Genomic DNA, 20,932 nt, shown 5'->3' with positions numbered 1-20,932 from the left:
AAAAAAAAAAAAAAAAAAATGCAGGTACAAAAATATTGTGGATGCTTAATCCCAGTTCTGATGAGTAGAAAGACAATACTACAGCCTTGTTAGATCAAGATGAATGCTTACAGCTGTAAGGACATTCAGCACAGGATGGATATAACAGAAATCCTCCAGTGAGATAGTTCAGCTATACAAAATGCCCTCACAAAAACTAAACGGGGGGGGGAGAACCAAAACACATGCAAGGATTCTGTTACATGAGGTTTTAAAATCATCTCTGAGAGGTATGCTGTAAATGCTAGTTTCCACATCGGAAGAGTGTGGAACTGTGGTGACTTAAAAAAAGAAAAAAGAAAAAAGAAAAAACTCTAATGCCTTTAGTAATCTGGGTTTCAACTTCCTGAAAACAACACTTACCCAAATTCTCAACATCTGTCCCAAAGGAATATGCCATAGTCCTTCCACAATGCTCAGCACAGAGAAGACAGCCTTTTAGTAGAATGGGTCATGGCTATTCAGGGATTTATAGATCAAAATCGAAAAGCTTAACTTGTCCCGAGAAAGGCAGTTATTGAAGCACTGTGCTGTGGAATGTGTTATGGCACACTATCCTACTTACAAAATAGGAACCAAATGAGATCCCAAGTTGTAAAACTTGGAATTGGACACTGACAGATCACTTCTATGCTTCTCCCCTGCCAAGCCTGGCTCCTCCATGTCTCAAACACAGCTAAATGCAAAAGTACGCTACTATGCTATTAAGGTGGGTAAGAAGAAGGTGTCCAGCAAATCCTCTTTAGCACACAGGAAACTTTACCACGTTCTCCTTGATAACTTTGCTAGCAGCACGACAGACAAGAAGATAAAATTAGCAGGTATTTTTCAAAAACAGTCATTGGAACAGAACAGCAGCACCTTAATGCAGACATCTGCTATTTCTCCAAGGGAAACAAAAGCCCATTCCTCGAGCTTCAGCGTMAGTAGAAAAGACAACAGACAAACCTAACAGCACGGACATCTGATCAAACTTCAGGCCACTACTGTGCCTTATCTTACGCGAACACTTTGATGACAAGGGTCAGAAGAATTGGAAACGCCAAGATAGTGCTAGTTTTCTTGCCACCGCCTTTTCCAACATCCTTTGTAGAAAACTGATACGCTGGATGACTGAATGCCTCATCAACGGATTGCCRTACATGTAAATGAAAGGGTTTATTTTAAATAGATAAATCAAAATGCTTACCTTATTCAAGGAAATACCTACTGCAAAACTAGACTCAAAAGCCCCATCGAAAAAGGAGCCACAAGCTCAGTGCCACTGGATGAAAACAAAGCCCAGTAAGATTTATTCAGTTACTCAAGTAAATATAGCCAAAAGGGTGGAGGGGGGAACAAAAAGATTTACTCTGGGTTTTCTAACTTTTACTGGCTTTGCATAAGGAACAACAAAGTCAAAAGCAGACAAATGCATACAGAATTCTTTTATTTAACTTAAATCATGTAGTACTGAAACTACTAGAAAAAAGCAGAGTAAGAGAAACTAAAGGAGCCTTAGCTTCAGCCATTCAAAATAGACAAAGTTTCTTTTTTTCATAATGTAAAGAATCCCGAGTATATCGCAATAACAGGAATAAATTCTTACAACAGAATATACAAAAACATTTTGAAATTGTTTTTATCTACTGATTCATTTTAATATAAACACAGGAATTTCTTTAGGAATAATTTATACACAGCAAGTCTTTTTATGTAATAAATTGGCCATGTTATTGTTTAATTTTCTTTTAAAAAATTTAAACAAGAAAACTTGGAAAATGTTGTATTTGCAACTGCATCCATTCCTTAGCGCTTTCTAGTTTTGTTTTTGTCCCAGAGGTAGACAAACTCTGGCCAATCCTTTCATCTCAAACCTCACTGGTTTAGAAAACAGAAGAGCTGGTTTTTAAACAGCATCTAAACCCTCATAACCCTTTAAAAATGCCATTAGTCAAATTTAGGGTGGGGGGAAGGGATCTTCAATATTCTTAAATAAAAATAAATAGGGATCCTACCTTGTTCATTTCAACAAAGCTTTAAATGGTGTTCACTATCTGTAGAGGCTGCACACAACCTTTTAAAGCAGTAAGAAATCTGTAAAGAATTCTTCAGCAGTAATGGCAGAAACTGCCTTCCCTCTCTTTGTTACGCATTCGTATCCTTCAAACCACCTGGCAACAACAAAACAGGTCCTGAATAACACAAGTGACACTGTGTAGCAGCAAAGCCCATTCCGTTTCCGCAACCAGTGAGGTTCTTGTAATCCATTAAGTTACTGCACTATACAGTAAAGTGAAATGACCAGTTAAGATGATCCCACCCCAACCAGAGGGCTCTGGAAGACCAGGATACTGAAGATACAGAACATTTCCCCAACTTCTCTATTCATTCGCTGTATACTGGGACACAAAGCTTGGGCGGGAAGGGGGAGAGGGACAAGCCATGAATTGGACAAGTTAGCGATCCTTTTTGGCATATTGTAAAGCTAGCTAGTAAACTGGTACCATCAAAAAAAAAAACTGATCACATACAGACACACCCACACACAGACACAGAAAAGTGCCCTTAAATTATATTTTAGGCATTTATAAACTACAAACATTTTATAAAATTATTCTATGTACTTACAAAATGCAATGAAACATTTAATTAGTTCTTGTAAACCAGATCTTCGTCAACTGACTACCCGTAATCTACTGGACTTAAAGCCCTATTGAAAATGCTAATGGATTACTAATCAACATAACGCATACAAAAAAAGATGAACGCACGCATATACACACACACAAACTAGTGATAGTCTTAAGGTACTTGCAAAACAGACCAACTGTAAGTTGAGATTCTGATTCATACAGACCGATGATAACAACTGTTAAATTCCTGGTAATAAATTTACCACTTCAGCTGGAAAGTCAAGAGGTTTATTTACAAGTACCGACGATCAGAATTGTGATACCTGAGCTCTGATGCTGTCCCATATACAAAGCTCAGGAAACTACCTCAAACTTCTGCCAAGCCCTGTGTCTTTGTAAATACCTATTTCTGTATCTTTTGTTTTCACKTATCTTCATACGAACATCTCTCAGTTCTGATTTACCTGGCTGTGCTTATAGTTTCAGAGACTTAACAACCAGTTTTCTGAAGTGAGGCATCCTTTGAAGCCATCCAGCCTATTTACAGTTCTGTATCTTCAGCACCCCTGGCCACTAGTGTTTTTTCTACAAGTCATTCTTTAATTCTTGTCTGCACAACTACGCATAGGTTAAGTTGCAATTTCTGGCTTTTATCACTGGTTAGTAAGGAGTGGATCCTTGCACCTTCCCCCACTGCCATTTAGCCCAGTGATTAAATGCACTGTTGACAAACAAAATAACAGGAAACAAGCGTCACTTGTACTAATGGAATGAAAAGGCTTATATCTATGTATCTATGTTATATATGTATATACACACATATATAGATATATATATGTATATATAGATATATATGTATGGAGTTATACCAACAATAGGAGTGTTGTTCATTTAGACTCAGATTGTACCAAACACCCCTCAGCAGTTCCCAGAGGACTCGACAGCAGTTCTACCTGGTCATCAGTCATCCTGGGCAAACTGGGCTTTTTTTGTTTGTTTTTAAAGACCAACAGGAGCATCAGTGCGAACATATCCAGAATCATACATCACTTAGAACCAGCTTTGAAGAGCAGAGGCATCACACTGAGAAAGACTCGGTGAACACAGGCTGGCCTCAGACTTTTCATCGTGCCCRGCTTCTGCATCTACTTTATCGCTCCCCCAAAAGAGCATCTTACTCAGTACCAAGCATCTGACACTTCTGCATTTACATAAGAGCCACCTTCCTTCGCAACCAAACCACCTTCTGTGCCACTGAAAAGCTTTAAAATGTGATTCAGGTGAGAACAAAGGCCCGAGCATTAAAACCAAAGCTTCCTGCTCCCCTCAGTGATGCCAGTTTGTTACACTATTGCATTAAAACACCTTGGTACCATTTGTCAAAATGCTGGTTTTTCAGGGCTGGGTGGGCTTTTGTTTTCAATTTATAAGCAAATTGGATTACTTTGACTTTATTCAAACATAGCTAAAGTTCTAAATAAATTTTCCATACCAGACAAGCCAGTGGTCTAAGGGAAGAACGACATTACAAACCATATTATGACTGTATCAAGCCAACATTAGTTCTCAATTGTTCACATGCATAAACATCTTGATTTACTGTCAAAGGGAAGTCTGCATGAAAAACCCATGTGAATAAAGCTATTCAAAATGCACAAACACACAACAAAAAAAAAGCTATGGAAAYGAACAGAATTAAGCTTGAACTGCAAACACAGAATGCAATGGGATCGTGAAGGTGGTTTGGTCCAGGAGAGCTGTCTGTCATCACACATGCATACTTTTAGTCACACAACTGCTCTTCCATTGAAGTGCTTTTTGAAATGCTTATCCTGATGGGTGCTACGTTGTTAGTGTTTCTTCCTAATGCGTTTTTAAACCACCTACATACAATTATAAAAACCAATAACTTGGACAGTTTTAACAAAACCCTCCTAGCCAGCTGAAAGATCTGAGGATCTCCAGTTGTGGTAATCAATATGTGCAAGAGAGGGGAATAGTCACTACACCAAAACGTCACTGGAAGCTGACAAAAATGGAAAACCAAAAMATAACCTAGTAAAAACTTTAATTTTTGTTGGTTTTCCAGGGTTAGACAGAAATGCTCTCCCCAAAGACACACTGTAGTACTTAACCACAGCGCTGTATATTCAAGAGGCCGCATATAACTCCAAGTAGCCAAGCGCCACATTATTCAGATACCGCAACCAACACCTGCACAAACAGCTGCCAGAACTGGAAAAAGAGAAACATTATACATCATGTTGATGGCAAGCTCGTGTTAGTACTGTGTGCTTGTAAACCAGATACACACCATCAGAGGGCAGTTAAATTTGATGGCTGGTCCATCAGAATCCACMGTTATGAAGCATATAAACAAGGTAAATAAGGGGACTGCATTTTTACTGGCACATCAGAAAAAAATCAATTCAATGTTAGTTTTGAAAAAAAATCAGTGCCCTCATCAAACAGAAGCAGCAAGGATCTAAAATTGTAAACTCATCAGGCAGCCTGTGACAGTTTTTTCACGGTTTGGTCTGGTCAAGAAAGCAATACTATCGCTGCACGATCCAATTTTTTTTTTAGGCGTTGGTTCAGTCAAATGTCTCGCGGTGCTTGTGGCGTCTGAGAAAAGGACTTAGCCTGCTCTACTGCAGGAACACAAAGATCATTTACTTCATTCTAACAATTCCTCTGGACATTCAAATATCACAACCAACCAATTTCTGTAATAAATTTGACCAAACACTCATAGTCCAAAGTTCTTGAATCAGGTCAGCTACATCTCCGCTCAGCTAGGCGTGCGGCACTTGTTCTGCCAAACTGAGGACTGCCGTGAGAGCACGCTAAAAAGCCTCTGTGATTCCTTAAGAAATGGTCACCTTAAGCCGAACAACTGTTAGATCTCTTCCCGCAATAAAGAGAGAAAAACTGCAACCAAAAATTTGGGAAAATCCTTGGAATCGAGGCAAATTATTCTGAAGTGACCTTTTGGGATAAGCAGTGACTGTTCCCCTCCAGAACCTAGAGCATGTGGTTTATGGAGCGAGAGGTTACCAGTATCAACGGCATTTATTGGCTGCTGAGAAATGTGAGATGTATTTTTTTTATATATACACACATATAAAAAAATAAGAGTGAGGTAGATAAATGTTTGAAAAAAATCAAAAACTGTCCCCCTGTCATACTCAAAAACCCTTATCTCAGTATTTAAATTTATTATGGGGCATCTCTACAGTGATTTAAACTGATATCACAAAAATAAATAAAAAATCCTACATAGAATAACTTCTTAATTAACTTTTTTGTCTTTTTCATTTTTAAAAGGGAAAAATAACTATGGGACAGAGGCAAGAGAAGATAATGGGACCTAAACTACACAAGCAAAAAGCACTACAAACTTCTTTAATCTCCAGTCAAAACTAGCAATCAGTATATTGTAATTCTTTGTTCTTACTCGAAAGATTTAAACGTTTCCATCCCAGAACCACCTCTTCACTGCYATCATTTGGTTGGATCAGTGCTAAACAAAGGCCTAGATGCTGTAACTAAAGATGAGCAACTGGTACGGCTCCTCGGCTGTGGACTCTGTGGCGGCCCCCTCCTTCCCCCTTCACCGAGGCTCCTGCGACCGAACAAACAAGCTGGCTCGTTGTCTTTTGTTCTGAGGTTTGGTCTATGATTTAAGCAACAAGCTTGTACTTGTACAGGTTTCCATAGCTGCCAACGCGTAACCATTTGCTGGCCAGGCCGGTGGCCCCAGCTCCGTGGAAACGGCACGGCCCCTTCCGCAGGGGCTGCAGAGAGGGGGCAGCCGGGGCTCTGCCGCAGCGGGGCTCTGCGGCGGCTGGCCGCCTACGGCCACCCCGGGACGCCCGGCGCCGCCAGCTGCGCTCGGGATAGCTCTTGTTCACAGGATGGAAGGGTTAAAATAGTCATTTTAAAAATTAGTGACCCGAAAGCCTGGTGTCTGCTATTGTACCCAACAAATTAAAACCCCCTATATATATATATATACACACACACACACACACACACACACGTATATGTACATATGTGTGTGTGGATGTGTGCCTGTGTGTGTGGATGTGGAGCGTGCGTGGGGATGGGTGGGTGGATGTGTGCCACAACCAAAACAAGCAGGGCGGGAAGGAGGGGTAGGACCCTTGTACAACAATGAATATAAACACTGAACAAGCATGTACTAAATAGTAACCTTTTTTTTCTGACCTGAGTTTGTATCATGCCTTGCACTGTAACAGACTCGCACGCTGTCTGGGCAGGGGTTAGCGGGAAGGAAGGAAAACGGGTTCCAAAACACCACGCCACAGCCCTGCTTGAGCGCCTCTGCGCAGGGTGGCCCTCCTTCCCCCCGGCCCCCTCAAAAGCCCTGTAACCCACACAGCCAAGATGTTGTAAAACNAAAAAAAAAAAAAAAAAAAAAAGAGGAGGAAATGTATTTATAAAAAGGCATTAAACAGTTCATGGCAAATCATATGAAAGGTATCAGTTACTGGGAAGGAGGAAGTAAAGTTACACACTATAGTACAAAGCATAAGAAAATCTGTTGAAGTGGGAGGGAAGGGAAGGGAAGCAGGGCAGACCTGAAGGTTTTCATAGATTAAATCCACAAAGATAAAGAACAAAAAAAATAGCAGCTTTTTTCTGTACAGACATATAGATGAGTATCTGAACCGTAAAAAAGTTATAAAAGTGACACAAAAGACAATGTGTATGCAAATGATCCATGGTCTAACATAGAACTGCAAGACCCTTCGAGAAGTCTTAATAATAAAGAGAAAAGGTCAACAAAGCATCATATACTTGAATCCGGTTACTGCTTTTTAAATTTGTGTTGTTTTTTTTTTTTTTTTAATCTTCTCCAATTTTTCTTTCCTAGGTGTTTTTCCTTTGCAAGCCTGTGAAGGAAGGCAGGCTGCAATGATGGAGATCTCTGCCGGCTATTTTCATATTTTTCATGTTTCATTTTTGGCGTGCGGTTGACTTTTTTGTACAAAATGCATGTATTTGTTTAGCTCACCACTGCCAGTTTTGTCCAGAATTCATAGGGATGGGGGTAGGGGTGGAGAGAGGGCTGTTTCTTTACCCCATCCCCTTTCTCTTCTCCATCACGAGAAAAAGAAAAAAAAAATCACATTTTGTCCAGTTTTGAAAAAAAGATCTAGACAATTTGATTTTTTTTTTAATACCAGTGTATGATTGAATAGAGCGTATTGGTCAGGATCTCATTTAAATAGAGCAGTTGATTACTGTGCTCCTTCCATGCCTACAAAAAAAAACCCCAAAAACAAAAAACAGTTCTTTTTCTTTTTTTTTTTTTGGCAAAATTTGGCAGCGTTGAAAATGGTAACAACCTTGGACGAATGATGGCCCTTTTTTATTCTTTTACGTGTTCCTAAAAAGATTAAAGAGCAACATTAAAAATCCAGTCTTTTTTAATTGTTTTTTTTTTCTGTTTTTTTTTTGTTTTTTTGTTTTTTTGTTTTTTTTATAAAGACCTACAGTGTTAGGCAGGTGCCTGCAAGGGTACTGGGGAGCCACCTGGCCTGCGATATCTTTGATCTGATAAAAGTGCTGTACGGTTGAACTTGCACGCAGATATGTTTCCCATTACGAAGCAAAGAAGAGAGAGAAAGAGAGGAGAGAGAGAGAGAGAGAAAGAGAGAGACATCAGATCTCAAGTTTTCTGTTGCTATTAAGTGTTAACATTAGAGTTTTAAAAGGCCAACTGTGCGCCCCACGAACGGAGTCCTTTGCCGAAACAAACATCTGCTTGCATATTGAAAAAAGAAAAAACCAACAACTTGTTTACTGAAAAAAGGGTTCTCCCAAGTGCAGCTATGGCAGTTCTGAAGATCCACTGAGGTACAGTAGGCTTTTGAATATATTGTAGTTTTCTTCCTTTCCGCCCCCAATGCACGCGTTTCTCTGTATTTCGTGTTTGTGAGATTCAGGTTCTAAGGATCAGCAGGCCGAAGACTGGGGCAAGGGTAAGGCCCTCTCGTTCTTGCGTCCCCCGTTCATGTGTGCGTACGGCTGTCTCTCCTCAAAGCTGGCCCGAAGGACCACCACGCCGGGGCCGTTCTCGGCTTTGTGTCCTGAGTGCTTGTCAGTGGGTTGGAGGGTGGAGGAGGGATCTAAAGGAATGCTCTCCATGTTTTCAGTCTCCAGGTCGAGCTCCTCCGTGTCGGGAGGCTTGTTCTCTTCACTGTAGAAGAAGGAGACCTCTTTGAACGCTGGGTCCAGCTCGTCTTTAATGCTACCGATTATCTCCAGGAAGGAGGGCCTCATCTTCGGATTGTACTGCCAGCACATGCGCATCAGTTCAAACCTGGACGGGGAACAACAGCAAAGCCAGTTACTGAGGTGTTTCACGAGCCCCGAGCAACGGGAGCGGAGCCCAACCAAGCGCGACTGAATTAGCCCGCGCGCTTCAGGAAAACCGCTCGATTCTGATGGAAGACGAAACGACGGATTTTCACAGGCCGAGATCCTCGCGTGTCGCGTTTCAACCTTCTCTCCAACCACAGAGCTGCTCCTGCAGCTCCTACCCAGGGCTCCTCCGTTCCCCTCCTCGCTCGCTCATAGAACAGTCTCATGGATATCTCACATCCAAGAACAGCAATATTTTACACTGACTGGCTATTCCTCCCCCCTCTCCTCCCCAATACCCTGTATTTACTCAATCATACAGTGACTTGATGGTACTTCTCAGAGTATCTTTTTCAAACTGTTAGTCCGTACCCTATCAATACTGTCCTGAAAAAAAATGCAAGTAGAAAATACATATTAGATAAAACACAGCCTTTTTCCTGAGAAATTGCCATTAAAATTAACTGTAACCCCTGAAAAACTCTTGCAAATCTCAAAGACATTCTCTGATTTTTTACTTTAAAATTAAGTTATTCACATTTACGGCCAGGGATGCATTAGTATTTTCGAGTGTGAAATCCTCTGTTTACACACGTCCATGATTATATCTGCACAACATCCCATGCTGGCAAAACAAGAACCACAAAATGAAACACTAACACATACATAATGAAAATAGCATTTTCATGACACAGCAGAATTCGATATTCCTGAGAGATCACCTCGACCTTTAAGCACAACGTAACAAAGGACTTGACTTGGCCAACGTGGCGGGGGGAAGCTTTCTGTTAACGCCACACAAGTAACGGAACAAATTTAAATAAGGAGGATTAACATTAATTCCTCAAGGCGATGCTCCGGGCGCACCGTGCTCGGGGAGAAGCGTGCTCTCTGCAGGGAAGTCGGCACTGACCTGAACTCCTCTGCTCCGGGCTCAAATACGCAATCCTCAAACCCAAAAATCTTTCAGTCGAGGTGACACACTGGAAACTATTTCAAATTTCTAGCTTAACTTCCAGCCTCGTGTAGTCCCAGTAAGACCCGCTGCCTGGGTCTTTGCCTGGCCAGGGCTTGCTTTAGGGCATCAGCTGAAGACCCGGCGGCCAGCCGGGGCTCGTCTCCCCACCCCTGCGGGAGACCCATCCGCCAGTCCGCGCAACGGCCACGCTTTAAAAAAACAAAGCAGAACAACCTCATCTCCTTTTGGATGCACCTCAGTCCACCACAGACCGAGGCCTCGATGCCTCCGGAGCCCCTGCTCTGGGGCAAAGCTGTCCCAAACCGGTCCCTGAGCCAGGACACCTTGGGCCGCATCAGCGCCCGCGGCAGGGCTGGGCGCTCTCGGCTGCGCGGCCGGAAACGTCGCCAAAGCCACAGCAACCCCCTCCGCCAGAAACCTGCTTCCCGGGGAGAAGAAACCCGCCGCGCTCCCTCGCGGGGCCACGGCGCTTTCAGCGGACGCCCGCCAGCGAGGGCACGGAAAGCTGCAGCGCTGGGGCTGCGAAGCTCACCGAGCGCAGCGCCCCGACCGGAACAGAAGCAACCCGGGCTGACGCGCATCCGGAGCCACGCGCGCTCCCGTCTGCGCGCCACCGCGTCCGCGCAGCCACCTGCCCGCCGCCTCGTGACGCCCAAGCAGAAGGTGGCGAAAGCGGTCTGCGCGGCGAGGACGCCCCGCAGCGGGGAGCGCTGCAGCGCAGCAGGCGCGTAGGCACCTCGGCGGTGTCAAACTACTGCCTGTTTTCGAGCCTTTAAAAGTCTTCCACGCCGAAAGCGAAGCCAAACTATAAAACCGTGTTATACCCTCACCCACAAACGAGGAGGGAAGCTTCAGACATAAATATATAAAATCCATTTCTGTTACTTCATTGCTGTTTCCTTTCCAGCTGACTGCTGCGGCCCTGAATAGCAGCGCTGGCGGGAGCCAAGAACACTGGATATTCGCTGGCGCTTCGCCCCGAGGCCTAAGGGCAGCGCTAAGGAGATACCGYGAGCAGTGGAGTAATGCATGTGACATCAGCACAAACAAGGACATGTGATGTTTCTTTTAAGCCTTTCCAGATTTAAAAACCCTACAGAGTTCCCATAAAAGGACTTTTTTTTTTCTTTTTAACTCTGTGGGCTCAAAGAACTTGTTTACATTATCTTAAACAAAACAACAAAAAATTCAAGCCCTTCCAGTAGGCAATGGAAGAATTTACCAGCCGTTAACACAGTCCGAGCAGTTTCATAAAGTATGGCTCTGACCCGTGGCAAGTCAGCCCAAGGGTGTCAGAGGCATCATCAGGCCGGGGAGCCACCAGTGCCTTTCTAATGCATCTTCTGCTCAAAGAACACAGCAAGAATTGAGTTACTTCTTGCACTGGGGCATTGAAAAAATAAAAAAGAAAATAGAAAATTACTATGGAGTTTGCACTCCATTTTAGTACGCTTTTGAGCTTTTCATCAGGCTTGATTTGGTAGAGGAGAGAAAGACAACCTCTCCTACTCTTCCGCTGCTCCATGCTGGTATGACCTGCGCGTAGTAGACTCTGGTTTCAAAAGCAGCRAGAACCAGGAACAAAGGAAAAATCAGCAACACGTAAACAGTCTAGTCATCTACAAGGCAGACGGAGGAAGTGATTTTGCTTCAAAAACAACAGTGCAATTCCAGCCTCCACAACTTTCCAGGCCCCCGTGGGAGCACGGTGTCTGTAACAAACCTCGCCGCCCAGCCGTCACCTGACGAACGCTGCCGGAACAACGGAAGAACATAAAAACATGACACGGGAAGCGGAGAGAAACAGCACAGCTTCTCCTGGCACTGTCTGATTGAACCATCTGTCTTCTCGCATCGTTCAGTCTGCAAAATCACGCAAACCATGCCAAGAGGCTGTAGCATAAACAGAACCGAGTCTTGTTTCACCCTAYGTAAGAGTAAAAGGTCTCTAGAGCTGTCGTCCCCTTTGTGCTTGGGCCCTTCACAAATATTTACCACTCTTGYGAACCACAAGACAACAGCGCAGTAAAATCCACCGGCACACAAGCCTCAGATACAATCGAACTGCAGAACAACCTCTCCACTTCTCCAAGCGTCCTTGCTCTCTGATCCACCTGAAGGCTACTGGCTCTGCAACCAGGGGTTAGAGCAAARCACAGCCGCTACCGAGCATCGCTAGCGTAACAGTCGGAGAGCTAGAACGTCCCAGGCTGCTCGCACCACGTAGCACACGCGCCGCGGGGGCCTTTACGGAAACTACTGCAGCGTGGCTGCAGTGTGTACGGCTGTGTCAACACTCACATAATCTGCAAGGTTAAAAATAGGAGATTCAGTGACAGTTGCAGCAAGATTCTTCTATTCGCATCCACGCTTCCCCACAGCTTCTACCTCCTCCACCTGTTCCAGAGATTTTTGTACGTCAGTGTATTCCCGCTCTCTTCCAAAAGGTGTATTTGCATTCTGCCTTAGATACCACCAGCCCGCCATTACGCASTAGTATTTTCCAAGTCACGCCTTTTAAAGAAGAAAGTATCTCAGCATGCCTGCAGCCTATCATGGGAGCTTTATAAAAGCACAGTCCTAGCACCCCTTCAGGCTTGCGGTTTATGCTATAATGAACAAGTGTCCTGCAGCAGGTGGATTGGCTTTCTGGACATCTTGAGTTGACATTAAAATACCACAGACCAAACAGCAGTTTCCACCAGTGWGAACTCACATCATCTTAAAAACAACCACCTTCCCCTGGCACTGACACACCAAGGAACAGGTCCTTAAACAGAATCCTTTAGCAACCTCCAYAGAACGGGACCCCTGATTTTATGAAGGGTTTCATAAAACACTTGTGAAAGCAACTGTCTGAGACAAGCTGGGGACACAGAGTGGGATCCACGTGCAATTCCAGGGCCGCTTGCAACTCTATTACAAGTCCCTTCCTGTACATTCAGTTATTCTCTTCTGCTACATCCTTCTAACCTTGCAGACCAGCAGGTTATCAGACAGTTGGAGGTGGGGGAGAAGGAAGCCTGCCAACAGCCCGGGTCTCCACGCCTGCTCGTAGCAACGCAAAGGAGGTCCAAGGCTGGAGCAGCTTTCAGGCTGCTGACAACTCTCCACAGCATCTTGAGCCGATGGGACGCATCATGGTGGCCATAACTAACGTGCGAACAGCTTGTTCTTTCCAAAGCAATACAAATCTGGTCCTCCTCGTACATGGGCTCAGGCCCTTGCTTTGCCAGACATTAACCAAATTCTCCRTCCGGTTACACCGAAGGTGGATTCACCTGGCCCTAACTCCAAGCAAGCAAACGATCATCTGGAAGGACGAGGAAAGAAAACAAGCCAGGCCGGCTGCAGTACGGGAGTTCTTGCTGCGAGCTAACCRTGACTCCCCTCCCTTCTCCCTGTTCATACCATACATACTCCAGGTTAATGCTGAATTTCTAATGCTGAATCTCTTGCCAAGTTCATTCTCACTGTATAGCCCGTTTTTTTCCTATTGACTTGGGGCACAAACCAGCTTCGGGCGCCCTGCTCTTTCCCCGTCTCTGCCTCCTCTCCCCCTTCCTCCCTTACGCCAGCTCTCACCCTGTTAAACAATCTCCAATCAATCTGACTGCCAGAAATTCTCCCCAGCACTGGGGAAGGGAAAGAATGCAAAATGGAGGACTCACATGGCAGCTACACCTCCCCCTGCATATACCACCCACCCCCTCCAACAACAAAACAACAGCCTGTCATCTGAAACCAAAGCCAGCGCTCCAGCCAAAAAAGCTCTTTTCCTAAGAATCCCAAGCAGCTGAAGCCCTTAAGTGATTGTATCCCTTCTGTGGGCCTCCAACAAATTTCAATAACTGCAAGGCGCAGTATTTCCTTCCCAAAAGCCAGTTTGGGAAGTATATCAAAGTACTAAAGTCTGAACAACTGAAACTGCTGCACACAAAAGCCAGTAGAAGTATTTCAACAATGTAAAGCTAAAAACTGAAGCCTGCTGCACTGCATACTCTCCACTACCGTAAGGCTTTGTTGAATACTGCTACTAGGGGCAGACAAAGGTTTTTCTGCATACTTCTTTCTTTGCTTACAGGAAAGAAAACTGTAAGCAGGCGGGATCTATTTATCTCACAGCAGTGAGCTCTATAACTGAAAGAGCAGATCCAAAGCTGCTCCTGACAAAAGAACATGTTCATTTATCCATATGCTCAACTAAAAAGTTGAATTCCAGGGAGTTTCTGCACAGCACATTTCAAGCTCATCCTAAGCTCTTTTTTTCTCTTTATACTTAATAGAACCATTTTAAGTGGAAGAGACAAGATCTAGGCACAAAGATTTTTCTTGAAATAAGTGTCACTTCTGAGCTCTTATTAAACCTAATTTTCGTTAGGAATACAAAGATTGATTTTTGCATTCCTATTAGAGAGTTAGCCCAAAGTGAGATTCTGGCCACCAGGAAAGCTGTTTTATGGCATGTCTAACTACCACAAAACATGAAGAGTGACAGAGACGGTTCAAACATCTTGCAGAAGTACTGAAGGTATCAGGAAGAAAAATAAGCTGTGCACTGAGAACAGAGATAACTGTGGACACTTACAGCATATCAGGACAATTGTCTGGCTTTTCCAGCAGGCCTCCTTCCATCACGAAGCGGAGCACTTGTTCATTGGTCATGCCTTGGTATGGCTGCTCTGCTAACGTTGCAATCTCCCAAAGTACAACCCCAAAGGACCTGGAAAACAAATCAGAACTTTAGAAAGCCATGCAATCATAACAAAGATATTTTTCTTAGAGGATGCTGAGAAGGAAGGTGTCTGTAAGTGATCTCTTTTAAAAAGAAAACCCAAATGCTTAAAGAGTATGCACCTACGGTAGGATTCGCATCATCTAACACAGACAGTTGCTCGCTTTGTCGCCAGCCCCACACCTCTAGTCAGTGGCCAGAAACAGGCTCCCTGGTCTGAACAACCCTTCAGAACGACCTCTCTCTCCTGATTCCCTATGCAAGACTAGGAATATTGCAGCTCTATTTCTCACACCATAATCTACAACTCAGAGCTGGCCATGATCATGACCATTCAAAGCTCCAGTTTACATGGGGCTGCACAGGTCAAGGTGTAAAAAAGCCACCACAAGCTCCTTGCTCTGACCAGAAGCCTCCTAACCCAGAGGAGAGCTAAACTGGGAGCTTGCCGGAAAAAAAACAGCTCCAACCTCATTTTCCTTTCCCATTGCTTTTAGTTCAGATTCTAGGTGTGCTGGAAAGTGGAAATAAGGAAATGGAAAAAAAGCAGAGAAGAAAACAAAATGCACTGTTCCTGTCCCTGCACTTCCCGTATAGAGAACCTCAGGGCTTCAGACTGCATAGACATCTGACTGCTAAAGTCTACGAAAAGATGAGGGAATCAGACCCTCAGAGTGGAGGGCAATCTTCTTGCAGTGCATCTCAGGTACTCCCGACAGCAGCTGAGAAGGCAATAATGCAGAACTGTAAGCTCTCATTCCAGTGCAAGCTGCTTTTCCTCAGAAATACTGGAGTCACACAAATCCAATTTAAAAACTGCGCTTTTTCCCTTACCACTTCAGCTACCTGAGAGGTAGGCAGTAAACACGCATCACCACAACTATGCACCTTGGCTACCTTACCACTAAAAACGAGCAAACAAACCTCTCTTCCCCAGGCGCAAACATTTCTTGAGTAATACTTTCCATCTATCACTCTGTCTTCATTTCTGCCATAGCCTAAGTCAAAGGTGCAAAGTAACTATCAAAGCATCTAACACGCAACAACAAGCTATGAAACCAACTTCTGAAGAAAAYAGGAAAAAATACAAAAGTTTCCCCACTTCTCACACCAAGAGTCTGATCTGCTGTATCAGCAGCAAAATATCTAAGCCTCTGAAGACAGAGGATTATTCCTTTTGCAGCATGTATGTATCCAGGTTCTCGAGACAGAGCTGCTAGCCCCTCCCTACCAACTATAGAGATCAGACTGTCTTTGATCTGTATCAAAAAAAAGTTGGTCTAACACTATGAATTGATCACTGGTRAAGAAAGATAAGCGTATCTACATGATAGGGTAGCTTAGATATAATTATTGACACTTTCTAAACATATCAATCCCAATTTAAAATTAGTTGATTGAACAGAGAAGGTTGAAATTGTCCTCTCGACACTCAAGAATCATCTACTTTTAGGCTGCTGTGCAGTGAAAGAAAATCTAGAGGCTGACTTGTTTTCTGTGCCTAAAACGCTGAGTCAAGCTTAGAGAATGAAGTGTATTTTCAATAGGGTAGTGTTGTGGAAACAGGAGTCCGGTATTATTAGGTGGTTATGGTAGAATGGTTTTATCTTTCAGTTATTCACTATATCTAAAACGGTTTGCAGCTGAAGCCAGAAGCCACAAACAGACTCACAATTGTTTGCCTTTCAGGGGAAGGAGAGAGGGAAGGTCAGCTCAACGTTTTGGTGCCTTTGAAGCTACTTTGATCGCTGCAGGAATAATGAAAGCATGTCTTGTGCACCTCCTGGTTATATCATCATAACAAATAAGCTTATGGGGCTCCTTCAAGGCAACCACAGCATTAAAAAAAAAAAAAAAAAAGGTGTGTAAGATGTAAGACTGACTTACAGAAATTCACCCTCATCCTGAACTGTATTACTCTCATTTTAAAATGTTCTTCCCTAACTACAACAAAAACAATCTTGTCTAATTACCTCATTCTTCAGTCTGCAGAGCAATAAAAGAATGAATTACCAAAATAAAGCTCCACCCTTCAAAAGCTCCAGACGCTCTTTTGCAGTTTGCCATTTCACCTTACAGCTTATAAATCTTGGACTCTGACCACTTGCACAGTTCTGTCTTTTTGACATTTTGGCTTCTAAAAACAATGTCTAAGAACATCCTACCTATGTCACAATATGCCTCAAAAAGGCAGGAAAATCAATCTCATCAACTTCAAAATCTGAATCAATGCAAGAAATCAGGTGATTTTTCCTAGCATGAGGTCTTTAATGTATAGCATATGGTTGGTCTATGGGTTATTGAAAAGTAGACTGGAATAACCATTTCAGCCATAAGCAGATCAAGTAACTAGACATTATTTCATGACTGTGATAAGATAAGCTCCAACACACTTGAAATTCAGATTGAAATCGCTGGCTGTGAAGTGTGTGGCAAGAGTAAAGGTACATGTTGTACACAAACAGCATATTCACCTTGCTGAACCAGCTTTCTATATTTCAGTTGGTATATCTACGTGAATCAAATRTTAGAAAACAAAGGTGCTTCTTACAGTTAGATGACAGACCACCCCAAAGAGAAACTGTTGGAAATAACTGATGAGAGCTGTGCACCCGCTTTCCAAAAGGCACCTTTCTTCTTCTCTCCCTAGGCTTTCAAGTAAGAATGTGTCACATCTTTGTCCTCTCTCTCTTCTACCTCTCTAAGTTTTCCAACCTTATTAATGACAAATTACTTTCCTTTTCTTGACTTCTGCAGCCTTGACAGGATATTTTGCTCAGCGATTCATTCCTAAGCCATGCCGCTGCTAAACTGTGATACTGTGTGATGAGCCCTCCGTAGAGCTGAATGGCTGATGAATGCAAAGCCTTGTTAAATTTGAAGGGAGGACTCATGTACTTCCTGCAACAACCAAAGTACTGATTTAGTTCCAACACCCGATTTCATGTCACATGCCTTTTTTTTTTTTTTTTTTTTTTTGGCTTGGTACCTGAGTTTCGGTTAAATAATGTCGCTTAACAGTTACAGGTTAGAAGGAAAATGTACATGAAAAAAATCCAATACTTCAACTTATCTCCAGTAACAACTTGTCTGCAGTTCATCTGTATCTGATCAATCTGATACAACTGTTGGAGATGACAGCAAGACTTCAAAGTCGCTGTTTGGTGATAATGGGCATATCTGCCCGTTCTTCATTCCAGATTCATTCGGTTCTAAACCTGGGAATTCTTCTAGGGATTTACTTCAAATTTTTGTCTGCTTTGTGAAGCCATTACAAATCCTGGCTGCATATTTATGGGTACATAGACAAGTTATGAGCCACAACCAAAATTTGGTAAGTAATATCCTAATACTTTGTTTTTTCATTTGTTACAAAATTTCTATTATGAACCTTTCACTCAAAGCTGGTGCCATAGAGTCCACCGACTCCAAAATCCTCAAACTGCTCAAAGAAAATGCAATTTACAACTAAAATACAAATGCTATTGACTTCTAGACATTTGGAGGCAATCAGCTGCCAATTCTGTAACATATCAGCAGTAAAAACATTTTGTTAGGAAGGCAGAAAAACCATAAAAGACAGAGCAGAGGTTTTGCCAGTACATATTCATCTCCTGCCAAGCCCTACCTACCTATCTGCCAAAGCTGGGGGGAAGGGAAGGAAAAAAGAAAGGTTCTAGAGTATTATTTCTTTTAAGAGGTGTATTTTGAAATTTCCTGAACACCTCTATTAATAGCTTCACAAATACAGCAACTATGTAATGCACTTTTAAAGAAAAAGCTATTTCTGCATCTTGTAGCATGTAAGGCAAGCAAACAAAGCCCCAGATGGAGAGGGATACACACAAGGGAGAACTCTAAAGAAAACTCGCTAGTGTACACAAACTGTGTGTGGAAAAGTAGAATTATTTTCACAGAAGATTTTGATAGAAAACCAGGTCAGCACTATGAACCTTTCCATATTCTTGGCAACTTTTAATACTTCTCTTGAAGGAGGGCAATTGAAAAAATGACCACTTGCTCTTCCAGGTGACGGAAGGTGATGTTTTTCACTGCACAACTGATTTTATAACCCACAGCAGGAAACAGGCCTCTACCTCCAAATTTGGAAATCCAATTAAGACTCAGTGGCCGAAAGCAGAATTTAATCTCCTGAGTTCTTGATTTTGCAATAGGAGCATGAAATAAAGGAGAGTGCCTCACAGCGGATAGACAGAGCTACCTTTGAAGAGACAGGAGAAACTGTATATTAAGTCTGTTAAAACAAGAAAAGAGGCTAGAAAGAATAGGAGCTAAAACTGGTTTTCACAGCCCCTTTTTGTTACCAGACATCGGAGTGCGTTGTGAAGACTCCGTCTTTCAGTGACTCTGGGGACATCCAGCGCACAGGTAGCAAACCTTTCCCTCCTTTACGGTAATAGTCCGTCTCGTAGATATCTCTCGTCATGCCAAAATCTAGAAGGTACAAATTCTGTGAGTTCGTATGATAGAGCGACGAATGTTTTCATTACTACATGCCACTGCAGCCCGCAGAGAATCACAGTTTGGTGTAAAGAATCTGCAATCTGTTACCATGGCATTTTACTTTGCAGGCACTTTACCTGTCTTCTGAGGGCTGGTTAGTCTCCCTGCCAGTAAAACCAAAAGAGATTTTTACCACTGACTTCAGTGGGTCAGGACTGAGTCCAGAGCAAGTCTGGATGATTTAAAGACATTAAAAGTCCCAAGATTTATGCGCAAGCTTTGCAATAAGCCATCTGTACACTAAATTCAATGATTTTCTTTCTTTTTAGTCTTAAGAAAAGAATGTAAAGAGCCCCTTTAGTATTCATACTTATGTCTTTAAAGAATCTCATACTTTGAGGGAAATCTCTCCTCTCTCTTTTTCCCCTTCCTCTCTCCAAAGTTAATTTCCAATTCCTGTAAAATATTTGATTGCAGATAATGTAGAAGATTAGGCTATTCATTTATGGAAAAGTATAAATGACTGTATGATTAACACAGACCAACACTAAAGTCATGCCTTTGCTTATACAGTGAGCATTTGCAAGACTTGGGTCTAATAACGTCCACTTCCTAACTGCAACTCAGACTCATTTCAGACCTTTTTCTGTACAGTCAGCTGGACATGCACCCACTGCTGAGCCTTGGACCGTCTAACCCAGTAACCATGTTCTCACACACTAATCCAAAAGCTAATATACCAAGTGCCACTGAATCCCTTATTAATAGTAAACTCTATCTGCTGACACAGCAGGGTTAGGGTAAAATTCACTTTATCAATACAGACCTGCTGTGCTTTTTTTTCAGGGAAGAATGGAGTGAAAAGATAACAGAATTCCTCCAGTCTAAGCCATTTTCCCTGTTGTTATTACCAGCCTACAGCTTGGATGAGTGACCACTGATCCTTCTTGCTGCTTGTCTGGTGGGGACACTGATACCCTCAACGAGTATGACTAAGAAGGCTCCTCTGTGCAGTTACTCCATCACTCTCACACAGCACGGTGACTTTACTTTCTTTGAAGGGAAAATTCTTTAAAAATGTTAATGCAAATAAGAAACAGATACGCAATGAGCATAGGACAGTGTAACATAAAGCTCTTCTTTTGTGATCTAAACTGTCTGAGTTGGCCTATTCCAGTCAAGATGTTCCCAAACTGTTCGTGCGTGAAGGGACTTTCAACATTGGCCCATAACTGAGAGCAGTACAGTGTATTTCCGGGAATGCTTTCGGGGCAACCATGTTAATGGTAAGAATGCAYCGTGGTCAGTTCAATAAACTGTAAAAGATGAGGTGGGGAAAGGAGGAGTGAGAAACTAGAACGAGGAGGATTTAGATCGACTTCTACCAAACCTGCAGAAAATGAACAACTCCTTCCCCCCTTGAAGATCTTACTTCCTAATTAACTGACACAACATGAAATCTCATTTTCTTTCTCCCAAATGACAGTATTACTTACAGGAATTATCCAAATACCTGAGTTAAGCTCAGAGCAAAAGAATTCATTTCCTACAGCAGAAGGCTGTTACCATACACATGATTTTAATATGCTCAACTCTAAAACAGCCAAAAGTTTAAAATCACCCTCTCTGGAGACAAATCTGAAAAAACTCATCTGACACTGTTTTGGAGAGGTGGTGAAGGGAAGAAGGGAAGTTAAAAAAAAAAAA

General features: G+C 42.7%; 1 protein-coding gene across 1 annotated transcript in view; it reads right to left on the bottom strand.

Moving 5' to 3' along the window:
• Positions 1 to 1,451: 1,451 nt before the first annotated feature.
• IGF1R (insulin like growth factor 1 receptor) overlaps positions 1,452 to 20,932 on the bottom strand; it is a 158,163-nt gene continuing 138,682 nt past the window's right edge. The window contains exons 20-22 of the mRNA XM_085308755.1: positions 19,087 to 19,216; positions 14,615 to 14,749; positions 1,452 to 9,006 (exon numbers count right to left, since the gene is read on the bottom strand). Coding sequence (XP_085164881.1) covers positions 8,640 to 9,006; positions 14,615 to 14,749; positions 19,087 to 19,216 — 632 coding nt within the window. The 3' untranslated portion in view covers positions 1,452 to 8,639. The remainder of the gene's footprint in view (positions 9,007 to 14,614; positions 14,750 to 19,086; positions 19,217 to 20,932) is intronic.

This window comes from Rhea americana, unplaced genomic scaffold (genome assembly GCF_003343005.1).
Source record: "Rhea americana isolate MKP2758 unplaced genomic scaffold, rheAme1 scaffold_28, whole genome shotgun sequence".
NCBI lineage: Eukaryota > Metazoa > Chordata > Aves > Rheiformes > Rheidae > Rhea > Rhea americana.
Note: the sequence above shows the minus strand (reverse complement) of the source record. Positions and strands in the feature narration are given on the sequence as shown.